This window comes from Rhopalosiphum padi, chromosome 4 (genome assembly GCF_020882245.1).
Source record: "Rhopalosiphum padi isolate XX-2018 chromosome 4, ASM2088224v1, whole genome shotgun sequence".
Classification (NCBI taxonomy): Eukaryota; Metazoa; Arthropoda; class Insecta; order Hemiptera; family Aphididae; genus Rhopalosiphum; species Rhopalosiphum padi.
This window is the reverse complement of record NC_083600.1, coordinates 50,065,331-50,081,032: the sequence shown is the minus strand read 5'-3', so window position 1 is coordinate 50,081,032 and position 15,702 is coordinate 50,065,331. Positions and strand designations below refer to the sequence as shown.

At 27.7% G+C, this 15,702-nt stretch overlaps 1 protein-coding gene across 2 annotated transcripts; it reads left to right on the top strand.

Moving 5' to 3' along the window:
* The first annotated feature begins 4,715 nt into the window (after positions 1-4,715).
* Positions 4,716-12,817, top strand: LOC132929229 (ras-related protein Rap-2c). 2 transcript variants are annotated; one of them, XM_060994419.1, is made up of 3 exons: positions 4,716-5,433; positions 5,583-6,364; positions 12,145-12,817. In XM_060994419.1, exon 2 carries the CDS (start codon positions 5,742-5,744, stop codon positions 6,285-6,287), a length of 546 nt encoding a protein of 181 aa, XP_060850402.1. In that variant the 5' UTR covers positions 4,716-5,433; positions 5,583-5,741; the 3' UTR covers positions 6,288-6,364; positions 12,145-12,817. The 2 variants fall into 2 exon arrangements, with proteins under 2 accessions (XP_060850402.1, XP_060850403.1); XM_060994420.1 differs by having other exon boundaries at positions 4,716-5,455.
* Positions 12,818-15,702: the final 2,885 nt, after the last annotated feature.

The following is a 15,702-nucleotide window of genomic DNA, read 5'->3' as shown; positions in this document are numbered from 1 at the left end:
AACAAATTAATAATTATAAAAAATAATATTTTTAAAGATTTAACATATCGGTTTTACATTTTTTTTTTTTTTTATTTGACTAAAAATAAAAATAAAAGTTTATAAATTTAATTGAATATTATTAAAGTACTTTTAAACAATTTTTAGACAAATCGATATGTTTGAAAAATGTTATTCTCTATTATTACCTTTTTTGTAAAAGTGATTTTATTATAAGACTAAAAGAAAAATATTTTACGTAAATCCGTTTTGTCTGTTACGTGTTCCAGAGAGAGAGGACGAACAATGCATCGATATCCTATTAATTTGAATATTTCACCCACAGTCCAGTTAGTCCAGTGGTCCACATATATAAAATATACATGGCTATTAAAATATGCCCTAAATCTGCTTAATATTATTATGTATCTGTGATTTCACCACATTGCACGTTCAATATCATGGGGATATGGCATCAACAATTAGCATATTAATATATTATGTCAGTGAGGCCAGTTACTAATTTCATTGATTCACTGTTTTCAACCGAATTATCAAACAAGTTTCATGAATTTGATCATGTTCACATTACTCATTCAATATTTAAATAGGTATCGTAAACGTAAAATGTGGACGTTCGACAAATTAAAGCGTAAGCCAATATCATAATAATTAATAATATTATATGTAATATTTTATTATAATATTTCTATATTTAATTGAATCTCATGGGAAAATTATATCAATGAGAAAAAAAATAAAAATGATAGAATGATTTAAAATATTCTTAAATTGAAAACAATTTATACAAAGACAAAGCCCATACGCTTATCAGAATACTTCTTAAAAACAAAATTCTATCAACAATTAATGATGAACCTTATTCTTTTTTTTTATTCTATTAATAATGCAGTGTTCACAAAGTGGGGAGTACCTACCTTTTATTATTCAAAAATATTCATGTGTAGCTCTTTTATAATTTTTCTGAATTATACTATCATGTCATCAAAATTTCATATTTTAAGATCGATGTAAATTTTTGTATTCCTCCACTTAGTCACGTATACAAAAAAAATATTCACGGCGGGACAGGGTTGAACCCCACAACCATCCCCGTCCCCGTTACGTGCTTGCCGCTACTAGGTACTGATTTCCAAATTTTAGTAAATCAAACGCCCTTGCCGATGATTCAATTACATAATATCATTTTAATTGAATATAGAATTATAGATTATTATGAATTGACATGATGGCGGGGAAGGGAGTTATTATAGACTATAGTTATATGTATAATTTTAACAATTAAAATGTATTAATTTTAAAATATTATGTTACAAACTTAGGTATAATATTATATGAATAATAATTAATAAGTAAAAACCATCATAATATACGAGTAGTGCTCAAATATGCTCCGCGAATGACCGCAACACCTAAATTACTAACCCACAATTTTTTTTAGTGTTATTCCTGTTATTTATACACTTCACCATATAATACTTAATACCCTATTTCCGTGTATAATATTGATACAATATTTTCTTAACAATTTTCATTCAAATACGATGCTTGGGTGACTTTTATTGAAAATAATATGTCACTGGATTAAAATATATTAGGTGTATAAATTATATAGGACTCAATATTCAAAAATAATATCGTTGGTAACCCAAGTCCTCGGACTTTTTTTGATATCTGAAATTCTGAGCTTTTTATCTATTGTAAACAGACCCTTATCCTCATAGACGTAAACAGGGCTTAAAAAGAATAAAGGTGATCCATTATATAGGTTTTAGAGTGAATCGTACTACCTATAGACAGAATTTTATCAAGTCACATTACTCATATTGATATATTGTTACAACTCACAGTTTTATTTGAAGTAATCACCGTGTTGAATATAAAAAAATATCGACTTGTATACAAATAAGACTTATTATATTATATGTCTTATTTCTTCCTGAATAATAATAAAAATATTACAATCTTATGATGAAACATTATAATAATTTATCTATATATTATAAAGATGGGGGGCTGTTGGATATGCTTAAGAAAATTGAACAAATTGAGGTTTTTTCTTAGAAATGTGTATTTTGATAAAAATTTTCTAAGTTAAATGCCTATGCGGCTATGCCCTATTATATCTCTAACGAATGTAAGATATAACTATAGACCTATGTAAATATGAATTGAATATGTGTAATATATTTTTAGATTCTAGATTAAATATACACGGCCTAGGTATGTACTATATGTGTCTATGTAGCTATAATAGCTATACATACCCGAAGAAATGGATATGATAATAAATATCAGAATAAATAAATAATTGGAAGGTACTTTATGGAATTAAAAACTATTAAATTTGATTATGTAATAATAATATGTACTCAATATTATTATTATTCGTGTGTATTATACATAATATAATTATTACACATAAATGATAAATCACATTTAATGTCACTGCTTTCTGAGTATAACTAAATTATTTTGATTACGACATTTCAGACATTGTGTTGTTCAAAATCTCCATTCTCTGTATTATGTGCTTATTATTGACTGTTGGAAAATGGAAGATTATAATATTATATCTATATCAAATATAAACTTGACACTGTCACACTGATAATACTTACTAAGTCACTAAAACGTAACATATTTGTACAAACTACAAATTATTGACAGTAATAAATCATAATATTACAATTATTATAACTATCATCATGCACGAATGCTCGATTAATAATTAGGTATATAAAAATAAATAATATTATTATATTAATTAATAATTTACAATAATATTGTACAAATTATATTTTAAAATCACTAATTGACTACCTAGCCGATATATTATTATAATAATCAAAAAGTATTTGTAATTTGCAATAGTGCCTATTAAGTATTGACAATATTGTATTTAAATAAACATTAAATAATACAAATCAGGAATAAAACATTAATTAAAAACGTCATAAATAAGAATTGATTGCTACTAGGAGCCAGAGGTATGATTACTTTTTGATATATCATATTATATATTACAATACCTATATTATAATATAGCAGGTAATATACCAATCACTAATTCCAAGTACGTATTATGGTCTATTAACAATTAGGTATTGATTTTTATAAATTAATTTCTATTTAAAATGTATTTTTGAAAAAGAAACCAAAATAATAATAGAAATATAATAATAAATAAAGTATAAACTTTAATTAATCAATAATTTTAAAAATTGTTGTTGGCTTTAGGATATTAAAAATGAGTAATGACAATCAGATTTTAATTTTTAAGGCTAAATAATTCAAAACTGTATCCGAACTTTCAAAACCAACCCGTTAATTATTCAAACCATATCTTCTATCAAGTGGATTTGTTACGAATGTATTCAATCGCCATTGAACATAAACATTCTACACACAGGGATAGAAAAGTTGTTCAACCCACCTACCCCTGGATGGAATACTGATACAGACACAGTTTGACAGTTTGTTCACTCAAAAGTCATTCAGTATCAACTGAAAACTGCTCATAGTCCAATCAGTGTAAGTCAGAATTAATAATTGATTTAATTCATAATAATTTATAAAAAATTGTTTTTATTTAATTTTATAAAATAAGGCTAAATAAAAACTTGATGTTGAAAAAATAAATATTAGTTACTATTATGACTAAACTATTTTTTCCATCAATATACATTTATAAATATGTAGTATGCAAGGTACGATTTGTACGCGTACAAGAATAATAATTATTTAATATACCGTAGAGTATAAGAGTGCAGACTGCATAATATACCTAATAATATAATATAATATAGTATATTTGTATATTATACAATTTATGTACATAATATATTATTACCTATTTTTATGAACCGTTTGAATAAGTATGTTTCAATGTTAATATTTATTTTATTTAAGTTCCTACTACAACATATTGTGACAAGTATAATATGTTATTATTATAGATATTTATTTAATATATTTATATGTATACACTTATATGGGAATCGTATATATATATAAGATGCAAGTACTTTTGCCTGTGCTTAATATTTCTGAGTTCTTACTATAGTCACAGGGACTCGATAGACTATAGGTAGTTAGGTATATCGTTATCGTATGTATTATGTATATATAATATATTATTGTAGTTGGTCTAAGCGTCGTTTAAATATCAATTATTAAAGGCTATTGGAACGTTATATGCGAACAACAACATTAGTACTATATTATAATATGTCATGATTTATGCAAAAGACGTCAAGACCCGTCGTATGTTGTATAATAATAATTAATAATTAATAACGCACTCTATAAATACAAAATAATAAGTTCACAGCTGAATAGTGAATAGTAGGATAAAATAATATCACAAATCACAATAGGTCGCGCGTACCAGCGATAAGCCGGACGAAATAAAATGTATTGTCGCGACTAGCAGAGATAAAATAACAATAATAAAAAAAATAATAACCGATTTATGGTAATTATTATTATAATAAAATATAATTTAAATCGTATTACAAATATTTCGCGTATTGTAATATCACGATTTCGGATTTAATAATCGCGAATCGCGATAGATATTTTATTACTTCACAGATTCACCAGTGTTGAGTGTTGTGGCCTGCGGGTGCAGCGTGAGTAATCGGTATTATATGTTATATAGGCATATTATACCGCAGTTTGTAGTTGTCTGAGACACCGGTGGGGCTGCCGTCTAGCGCGTAGTACTAATAATATAATATAATATTATATTCGCTTTCAAACGTAGCTACTGATCGTTCGCTCGTCGCTCGTGACGTGCAGCTCCCGACGACTACCGCTCCGATTAGCACGCGATAAAATGTTAAAAACGACAAACAGGACTCGAGGACGGTCTGTCAGTTATTAGTCATTTACTACTTACTCAAAAATACTCGATCGACGAATTCGCGAAGTGAATACGATAATTTGTTAATATTATTTCAAACGTCGAACTATTATAATAATACATCGTATGCGTAGGAGTGTAGGACGATCGACAGACCGATGGAAAAATTATACATACTTCGTCTTTTTACGGTTTGACACGCAAACGATTTGGTGAATGGTGACGTTCGTTGTTTTGAGTGTGAATATTTTTTTTTCAATTATATTACAATTTGTAAAATTAAATATTGCCGATCGTCGGTGGAACTGAAAATATAAAATAAAATTACAAGGCGAAAAAAATAATCTTCTTTTGTGCGGTCGGGAAATGCACGGACACAACCTTGGCGCCACTGTAGGCAACTCGCACTCGCACACACACGCGATAAAACTGGGCGTGTGTGCGTGAATGCGAACGCGATTGTTGTGAGTGTGTGCGTAATCGTCGTTTCATTGTGCTGTGCTGCTGCTGGTGCTGGTGCTGGTGCTGCTGCTGCTGCTGCTTTTCCTGTCGTCGTTGTTGTCGCTGTAAGTCTCATATGTTTACAATGTAAGAAATTTTTTTTCGATCAATCGAGAGGAGTTGACGAGATTCGATATCCGTCGGCCCCGATTGCGTTTCTCGTTGTTTTTTTAAATTTTTTTTTTAATTTGTTTTGTTTGGCATCCCTCTACAGCTGATCGATATCAAATTTCCATATAATTTATCAACCCCCGGCGAACGGTACGTCAACGCCGTGTCGATATGTCCTTAACTGCCTACACCGCCAGTGACCGGTCATAGCGATCGTCCGTATGCGCACAGTGGTTGCCCTACAGTTGGCCATTCAACAACAATGCGCGAGTTCAAAGTGGTCGTGCTGGGCTCGGGCGGCGTGGGCAAGAGTGCTTTGACCGTGCAATTTGTGTCTGGCCGGTTCATGGAGAAGTACGACCCAACTATAGAGGACTTCTACAGGAAGGAGATTGAAGTCGACAGTTCACCTTGCGTATTAGAAATACTAGACACAGCCGGCACCGAACAGTTTGCCAGTATGCGCGACTTGTACATAAAGAACGGACAGGGTTTTGTTGTCGTGTACAGCCTGACTAACCATCAGACCTTCCAGGACATAAAACCCATGAAGGAGCTCATCACTAGGGTGAAAGGGTCAGAGCGGGTGCCCATATTGCTGGTGGCAAACAAAATCGATTTGGAACATCAACGCGAGGTTCCAACGATTGAGGGAAACACTCTGGCCCAGATCTGGGGCTGTCCGTTTGTCGAGGCAAGTGCCAAGAACCGTACCAATGTCAATGAAGTATTTGCAGAGATTGTGCGTGAAATGAATTTCAGCAATGACAAAGAGAAGAAGAGTTATTGTTGCTGTACAGTTCTATAAGCCATATTATTTAGAATTTTGTGTTTTGTGTGCATCAATCAATGTCAAATGTTGCTGGTGATTTCAATTTTTATCAGGTAAAAAATCTAATTGTTATATTATATAGTATCTAATTTAAGTATTACTCTGAAAGCTGTGTTTTTCAATTCCATTGTGCTTTGAACACATTTCTTCCATATTATTATGAATTTATAAAGTGATTGATATGGCTTGTTTACCACAATATACTATTTTTATTATATATTAGGTATGTAGGCACCTTACTTGTGCTATCATAATTTGTTAACATATATATGACTGATGCTTAACGTAATCATAAATATGTAATTTATATTGTTTTAATAGATGATAAATTGCTTGTTTTTTATCAATAACTAAACATTTTGTAGGTTGTTGGGTAACTTTAATAAGTTTGTTTCAATAATCATTGAAATACTTGAGTCATTTTAAATCATTTAAATACTATTTGAAGGTGAATTATTATACTACATAGTTAATAACATATGTATCTATTAGTAAGTTACAATAATTCTTTATAGTTGGAATTAAAATCTGAATAATAACTAAAACCATAGGAAATATTATTATAGATATTCTCTATTTTCATTCATATGATATATTTTCTATGAATATAGTTTGTGATAATTTTAATATTACCTTACAAAGTATAAATTATGATGCTTGATTGAATGGAATAATCAATACTACCTACTTATTGTTTTCAAGTTAAAATTTAATTAAATTATATTTTATTAGTAGGCCTAAACATATTTCATAACTAAAGTAAAATCTACAATATTTATTTCTAAATACAATTATTTATGTATTGGTTAGATTATAACTTAAGTTTTGAATGTCTAATACAAATATATTGTTTGAATAATGTTAGATATTATCTTTCTTTAAATCACATAAATTAATTTCTTGTATTTTATTTGAACATTTGATATCATGGCATTGAAATAGTTAAACATTTTTATTGTTATGAAGAATTAAAGATTTCTAAATAAAGCATATTGAAATATTGATTATTGAATGATTCAATAACTAGTACAATGTGAAACAAAATAAAACTGTTTAAGTACTCAGCTTACAATTTTTGAAAACTAAAAATTATGTAGGATATTAGGTAGATATTTTAATTATTTTTTTCATATAATTATTATCCATCATAATTTACATTAACTATTGAATATTTATTTTATTTTTATATTAATTTAAACAGAGTTTAGTAATAATATTACTTTCTATAATATTTTATTGTGTTCACTATTGGGTTCTACAGTAATTAATATAATTACAATTTTATTTATTTTGTTAGTTTTAAATCTTAGTGTTATCCTGTTGCAATAAAATTGCACAACATAAAAGTTATAAAAAGCATCAAACAGTAGGTAAATAGGTATTAGTTAGAAATTTTAAATTACTAATTATACAACATTAAAAGGAAAGACACTTATCACTCGGTTTAGAATCTAAAAAATTTATGAGACCACTATTAATTTTATGATTAAATATTGTTGGTTATATTTGAATTCATATTGAAAAAAATTGTTGTATTGTTAATTTTTGATGAAGTAGGTACCTATACTATACTTGAAAAGTTATACAAGACTAATTTTGGATGTTATATGTAATATTATCTTATCATAAGTCTTGTTAAAAAATGTTCTTCGATCGCCTATATATAGTATAATATTAATAGGCGCGCAAATCGCTCAGTCTTATAAATTAATTATTGTGATAAAAAATAAAAATAAAAACGAAATATTATTTGACTTTGTCAATGTTATGATTTAGTGGATTGTATGTATTGAATCGTTGTAACGGTAGGCGCTTAAAACGCGGTGTAATTAAAAAAAAATGTTCAACGAAAACAAAATTTCAATGACGTTCGCGTTGTATACACTAACATTATAGTATTGTAACAAGCTGTGACTCATTGAAGCCCCTTATATTCTTTCTAATTGGCTTCCTAGAGTTAACATACGTTTTTATTAAGTTATTCTAGTTTGCACATAGGACAATAATATTATGACGTTGGTTTATTCGAATATATTTATACAATCGTGTAATGGCTAATGTTCTAAACGACGAAATAAACCACCAGCCGTACGTTCCGTAATAACTTAGTTGTTAACTACATAGATGGTAGAGCTGTAATATTTTAGTTGTAGCTATTGGCGGTATACCATGTTTACGAGAACCGAATAACCCATACACGGTCGAATTTAATATATAACATTATAATCTATAACATATTATACACCGTCTATTTTACGTAATGACGTTAATTATTGACTTATAATTGCCAGAGATTTGTGTAGAAGAATGTCACGAAAAAAATTAGTGACAAAAACGTCGTAGTTTAATTTTTTGTGGTGTTGCCACTCCCGTTTTTTATTCCAGGGATAAACTACAAAAGAAACCAACCAAATAATAATAATAACATAACAACAACCGACCTATGTACATTTGTGTTGTCTGGTACTTGTAAATAATATTTTATTGTTATAAACCCTATTGAAGGGAGACGAAGGATTGGTCGGTATAGGTCAGTTTGGTTTATGGGTGTATAAGCCGTAGTAAGAAAAAAAACAATCAGTTTTTGTCAGTTTGTTGTTTAGCTATCGTTAACCATGTCCACGTGTAAGGTATCAAGTTTTATAACGTGCAAGTCAGTTTGCTGTTCTAGTTTACTGCAGACATTCATAAGATTTTTTTTTAATTTTATTACAATATATATTTTTGTTGATATTCAAACAATATTAGTACCGCCATTGTTCGGTATATTTATCCGTATTATTACTACGAATTTTTTCGTTTATACGAGAACAGGATGTGTGTTCCGTGAAACCATTATTATTTGTCCGCAAGTGGGAATTTTAAAAAGCGATTATAATATTTGTCCTTATCTATACACTGATACGTTACGATATACGTGACCGTAATAACTGATAATGGTGATGGAGAATTGGAGACTATTGACCATGAGGTCGCGATATATCTATATGATGCGTATTAGGTATAATATGATTTATATAATTTATTACTATTCTATCATTTGTCGACTTGTCGTTATTGTTGCTTACAAATCCTCGATCGAAGTAATAACGTAAACGAGTAATGAAGAAATAAGATTATGAATATCTCGAAGGATTTTAGATATTATGACGATCGTGCGTTTTTTTCACCAGGTCATAGGTAATATTGTAATGATGTTATTAAACTTGTTCAGCGACGACGATGCGTTACTCCGGAGAATTACCAATTACGTGAGCCTTTCTCTGAATTGCGTTTGAATATGATTATGCAGTAGTGTTGCACCTATCTTACTGGGTTTTACTTTTTACTTTAAAATACGCATCGTTCGCTGCATATTATGTTGGAGTTTATCGATTGCTTACAAGATCTTTATTCTTTATAACAACGACAAGGGTCGTTGCCGCCGTCACGAAACATTCTCGGTTCGAAACCGCCTATAATATTATGTACCGACACCGTGGTAGTAGTAATAATAATGATCCTAATAATAACACTGCTATAGGACTCCCGTCGAGTGTGTGTATGTTGTATAAGACAACATGTCGAATCAATGCCTGCATAAGCGTAATATTGTTTCAAATATTCTGTAGTAAAAATGGTTTCCCCATTACAGGAGGGTCGTCGTTATGGTTGTATGATGATCGAGGAAGGGTGTAAAATGACTGTTAGCAGTTAATATCTGTTGATTTAATTACTTCTACAAACAATGTTGTTCGATTGGACGACTATTTATTTTAACGTCGATATCCTTTGGGTGTGGGCTGTCGCCCGATTAATTTATAGTATCCGAAATGTTTTGGTGTACATAGGTATAGACTATAGAGTACCTATATAATAATAATAATATTGGTACATGTTTAACGAACGGAATAATTGGTTTTAGTGATGGGAAGGGGGTGGCGACCGGAAGATCATTCTAAAAACAGCACATTGTTAGCTTATTAAAAAAAATGGAACTCTTTCATTTCAACAATACGTCATCATGTTATACTGTATAACAAGTCATTTATACAGAGCGATTCGTTCTTAACAGTAGGCCCAAATCGTTTAATTTTTTTGTCTTATCCGTCATCTTAATAATTGTATAATACAATATTATATAAGACTATAGTTTATATCACTTGTCTGAGTTATCGAGTGTTCAAGACTTGGTATTTTCTACCTCATCCCACACACGTATTATAGCTTGATTTTAAAATGCGATTACTCGTCATGACTATTATAACATTTACATTGTTTTTCGTTTAAAAAATATGGTTATCATATAAAATATATCTGAATTTAGATAATATTGCAATTAAATAATTGTTTACTAGACTGTTGTATTGACGGCGGAATCACCCTGTATTGAGTATAATATTGTCGGGACACGGGCGCGTTCGTTATTTCGTGAGGTGTGTATTATGGGGGAACCCATAAATAGAATACGACCACCGTTGGAGATTAAATTAGGCCCGTCCCTCCGTTAAACAGTGCGAAACATTTTTCTCCGGTGATTGATACATAGTTCATACTCATGTCATACTAAATGCTTATTGTGCCTTATTAGTACAATTGATATTTTATTTGAATACAATAAATACCCATCCTAATATACAAACGAAAGTTAATGTTTTATCCATATTAAATTTAGAATTTATTTATTTTTTAAATTCATTGCGTGTGCTGTTCTAAAAACTATTGAAAATGATTCATTGTTATTCTTTTATATGGCTACCTACACGATTTGATGCGTTTTGAAAACTGTTCGGAAAATTTTGTATTATTTTATTAATATTAAGAACATAATTTTAAATTTCATGTCACATGTGTGTCGTATTTAATTATATGCGTGGGAGGAAAATATAACGAAGTAATACAGCACAACTCAGGTTATGTGAACAACAATGACACCGTAATAATATATTACGGTGTATGTGTATTATATGTTATTCAACAATACATATTTTTCCAACAACATATTATGAAAAAAATATAAAGATTCTTTATATGAACAAATTATTTTGAAAAAACGTAATTATTGAAAAATATACATCTATCTTTAAAACTGTACTGTACCGTCTGTACCTAGTTTTTATATATTATATCTAATTATGATTTAATAATTGAATAAAGATTCAAATAAATTTAAGACGTCCATAACATACTTGAGTACTTTATTATTTAATATTTATAACTACCTATAACTTAAGTTTTAATTGAATCTTATTTGATTTTTTACGATAACCTTCGATAACCTCAACTAATTCATACCAAATGATCTTTAATTGTTTTAAATGTTTAATGATTTTTAAGGACATAAAAATTAATTTTAGATTAAATATTGATATACATTAAATTGATAATGATTTAAGTACTCAATAATAATACATTTTTTAAATATTATTTAGGCTTCTTTGATAAAATATAATAGTTGATTTTCAACTATACATTTTATTTCATATTGCCCATTAAATTAATCATTTATTAGGTAATATAATAATTATTTTTATTGCTTTTGTTTCCTTTTGAATTTGAATTTTCTAATACCATTTATAATGTGCATTTTACAATCTAAAAATGTGAGTTCTTTTAAATTATAATTCAAAGATTACAATTTACAAGTCAGTATAATATATATAATTCAACATTTTCAGGGACACAATTCAATGCATTTTATTTAATATTATTATAACAGTATAAAATGTTATACTATTTATCATATTTTATTTTTTTTAAAGATTAAGTATGTGTACTGTGTAGCCATTTTATGTATATACATTGAAAATTGAAAATTTTCCCTGTTAATAAAAATGTTTATTTTTACTTACAGAAATACGTCAAAATTCATATTCAATAGTATTGGTGTCAGAAACTGTTCTCACTACAATTATTTACATATCCAGCTTTAAAAAGGGTACGTTTTCTAAAGACTGTCGACGATATTGATAATATACATAATAATACAAATTATTAACAAACAGATTTTTTTATAAATCCACCTATCGCATGTGGCACACTACTGTAAGTGCCATTTAATGTTAAAATATTATATAAAGATAGAATATGTTTTTTTTAATTTAATTTTATTATTTAACTAGTGTTAAATATTTTTTCTGTAATGTATACATTTTTTTTTTGTTATATCGAAATGCAGGTTTATTGATACAAAATGTTTAAGGCAGGAATGAGATAATAACTTATATTATAGCGTGTATTCCTATATTATGAAATATAAAAGGGAATAGGCGGAATAATAATAATAATAACGGCCTAATTATTGTATATTGTTTTTAAAACTTATTATTTTGTAACACATATTTTTTATACTTTTTATACTTAAAGAAAAAAAATATATACAAAAATATAATAGTCAATGGAACAATTTTAGATTAAGAGATAACGGAGTTGGAGTGTATTCATCCGTGTAAATAATAACTTATGGATCTAGGCATTTTTAACAATTTGTCTTGTTTTCGATTGATAATATATTTTTTTTTAGCGCATTAACATACTTTTAATCGATCAAGTGGTTTTGCAGAAAGCATTATGTACTGTTAATTTTTTTTTGCCTTTGTGATATTAATTTTATTTTGACGCCATTATTCCAGAACAAAAAATTGATATATGATATACATATTTTGATTCGCTTCATCGATATAATAATATACTAAATGAGAAGCGATTTAAAGATGTTCCCGTGCGTCTGACTTGCTTCACAATGGACCTTAACATTGTGCGAAGTCAAGTACCAAAGATTAAGCCACATTGAAATATGTGATATTTTGATTTTTAAAGTTAATTTCTCCTCTTAGCTCTCTCTTTACTTTAAATAGTAGTATCTATAATGTCTTCTGCAATCTTCACACTATTATAATATTATACTTTAAACCTATTATTTTTCCTTAAAAAAAAATGTAAAAACATTTTATAAATCATTATTATTTAGTAATATTTTATCTTCCACAATGGTGCATAATACCTAATATTAATTTTTCCTGTACTTGTGAATAGCCTATTTTTTTTTATATATATGAATATATATATAAATTATATTATATTTAACACGTGTCAATAAATTTTTGTGGTATGACACTTCTTGATTCTACTTTATATATATGTATACATATAGAAATTTATAAATAATAAATTATATGTGTGTGTATTTATATATATATATATATACATGTATATTTATATATATAGCCTCACGTATATACATATATATATATAATATATATATATTATGTACATGAATAAAAAGATGTATAAATCAATAAAAACAAAAATAATTTGAAAACTCAAAGTGCGTATTTTTTTTTTTTATTAAAAATGTGTTCTAGTTTCATGTGGTATATTATTATATGTATAACAGTTAATGTTTTACAGTGAAAGTATGCGTGCAATGTTATTGGTGGTTTTTCACGGATAACATTTTTTTTCAGAAGCCCAGGAGTTTGATGTTTAACAGACTAGAACGCAATTCAAATATGTTGAATATTATCACAACATAATTAATATATTTGCAGTGCAAGCAATAGCTACATAATATGACTGTAGTGAGTCACCATAGTCCATAGTAAGTTTAAGACCTCTTTCGAAAATAACAAATACAACCGCACAAAAATAATAGCTTTTTATTTCGTTAAAAGTTCATTGATTTATCTACGTCGTTAAAAATTTTAAAACTTTCATCATATTTTAATGTATTATATTGACTAAATTAAATACTTAGTATTTTTTCTTTTTATCATGTTAGTTCATTAATTGAAAACGACAAAAAGCAAAAGCAAAAAAAAACCATAACCATAACAAAACTTTTCAAAAACGAATATAACGTTTCACTTGATGTCAGACGAACACATTTCTCGGTTGAAAATTTCTTCCGGTGTACTGTACAGCATTTGTACTTCGATACAAAAAAATAATTTTACTGATTCTAATAAAAAATTACTAAATAAGTTTACAAACAATTATTAGAACACATACATAAAATTAATAAATGTTATAAATTAATAGGCAGTAATAATTATAATAAATATATTTTTTCAAACTAGTTCTTCTAAACTTTATGAAATAATCTTAAATAGTATGGAATGATTTTTTCCATAATTAATAGCTTTTTTTGTTACTCATCGTCGGTTTATGATTGTAAATATTACTACTAGAGTTATACTACTATATATGTCTATATTTACTTAATAACATTATTTTATCTTTTTTTGTGTTTAATTATCAGTTGATTAAAATTGTTTTTAGAGATGATAGATGACTCGTTTTCGGTGTTATGTTTAAGATTACTTCAGTATGATGCTTTATCATCGTTGTTAGACGTATCGATAAGTTAATTTAATGATTATTTATGAAGCCATACTACCTATAGATTAAAATGAGTTGACAGGTATATTTAATATTGACAATAAAAGCTTTTTTCACTTTTTAAGTAATTTTTTTAATTGTGTATATGGTATTCAAATCCGAAACCTAGTTTTAAGTTATTAATTAATTTAGAACAACTAATTTTGTTTTAAATAAGTTGCATTCGTACCTATTATTATTTATAGCCATTATTTACTTTAAACAACTTTACTAATCGAATGTATTACGTGGACATAATCTAAGGCCGGGGCTATACACGGCGGAATACGAAAGTATAACCACCTATCGTAAATAATTATTTTCAATGCATTATTGTTGAAAAGATTTCAATATTGTCTAAATTTTAGTCATGTTGTCTAGGTAGGTAACTAGGTAAGTATACTAATTACTTATAGTCTACTAGGTACTTAAATACATTTTATAAATATATAATTAGGTAATAATGTAATATTATATTAATATGAGCTGATTTATTTCTGGTTTTAATCTTCCAGCCATTTGTTCAGATTACTAGGTAATTAGCACATCTGTGAAAGCATCCAAGAACATGTGTTTTTCAGTTGACTGCGTTCGTATGAAGGACTTGAGAATTGTACTTAGTAGGACCGAAAAGAAAAAATAAATATTTTTGTTCTTGCTTGCACGTTGTCCCGTAAAATATCAAATAATATTGTAATTTTTCCAATCGTATTTTACGGTGAATATTATAGTTATTATTTATTTTTTCTAGTATCAGTTAAATTTTTCATTCTGAGCGAACCAACACTTTAAATTTGTTGTTTTAACGTAATACCTATTGTTTTTAATACACAATAAAATATTTAAATTAGTTTTAAGCTATAATTATAACTTAAACCTATTTACTCCGTTCTACGTTACGTCACGAATTGGTATTGACGTAAGTTACATATATAATAATATTTTGATGATAACTATAATATAATACTCGTATATGGGATATTGAAATATATTGCAATTTGTTTTGGCAAAAATTAGTTCAACCTGCAATTTT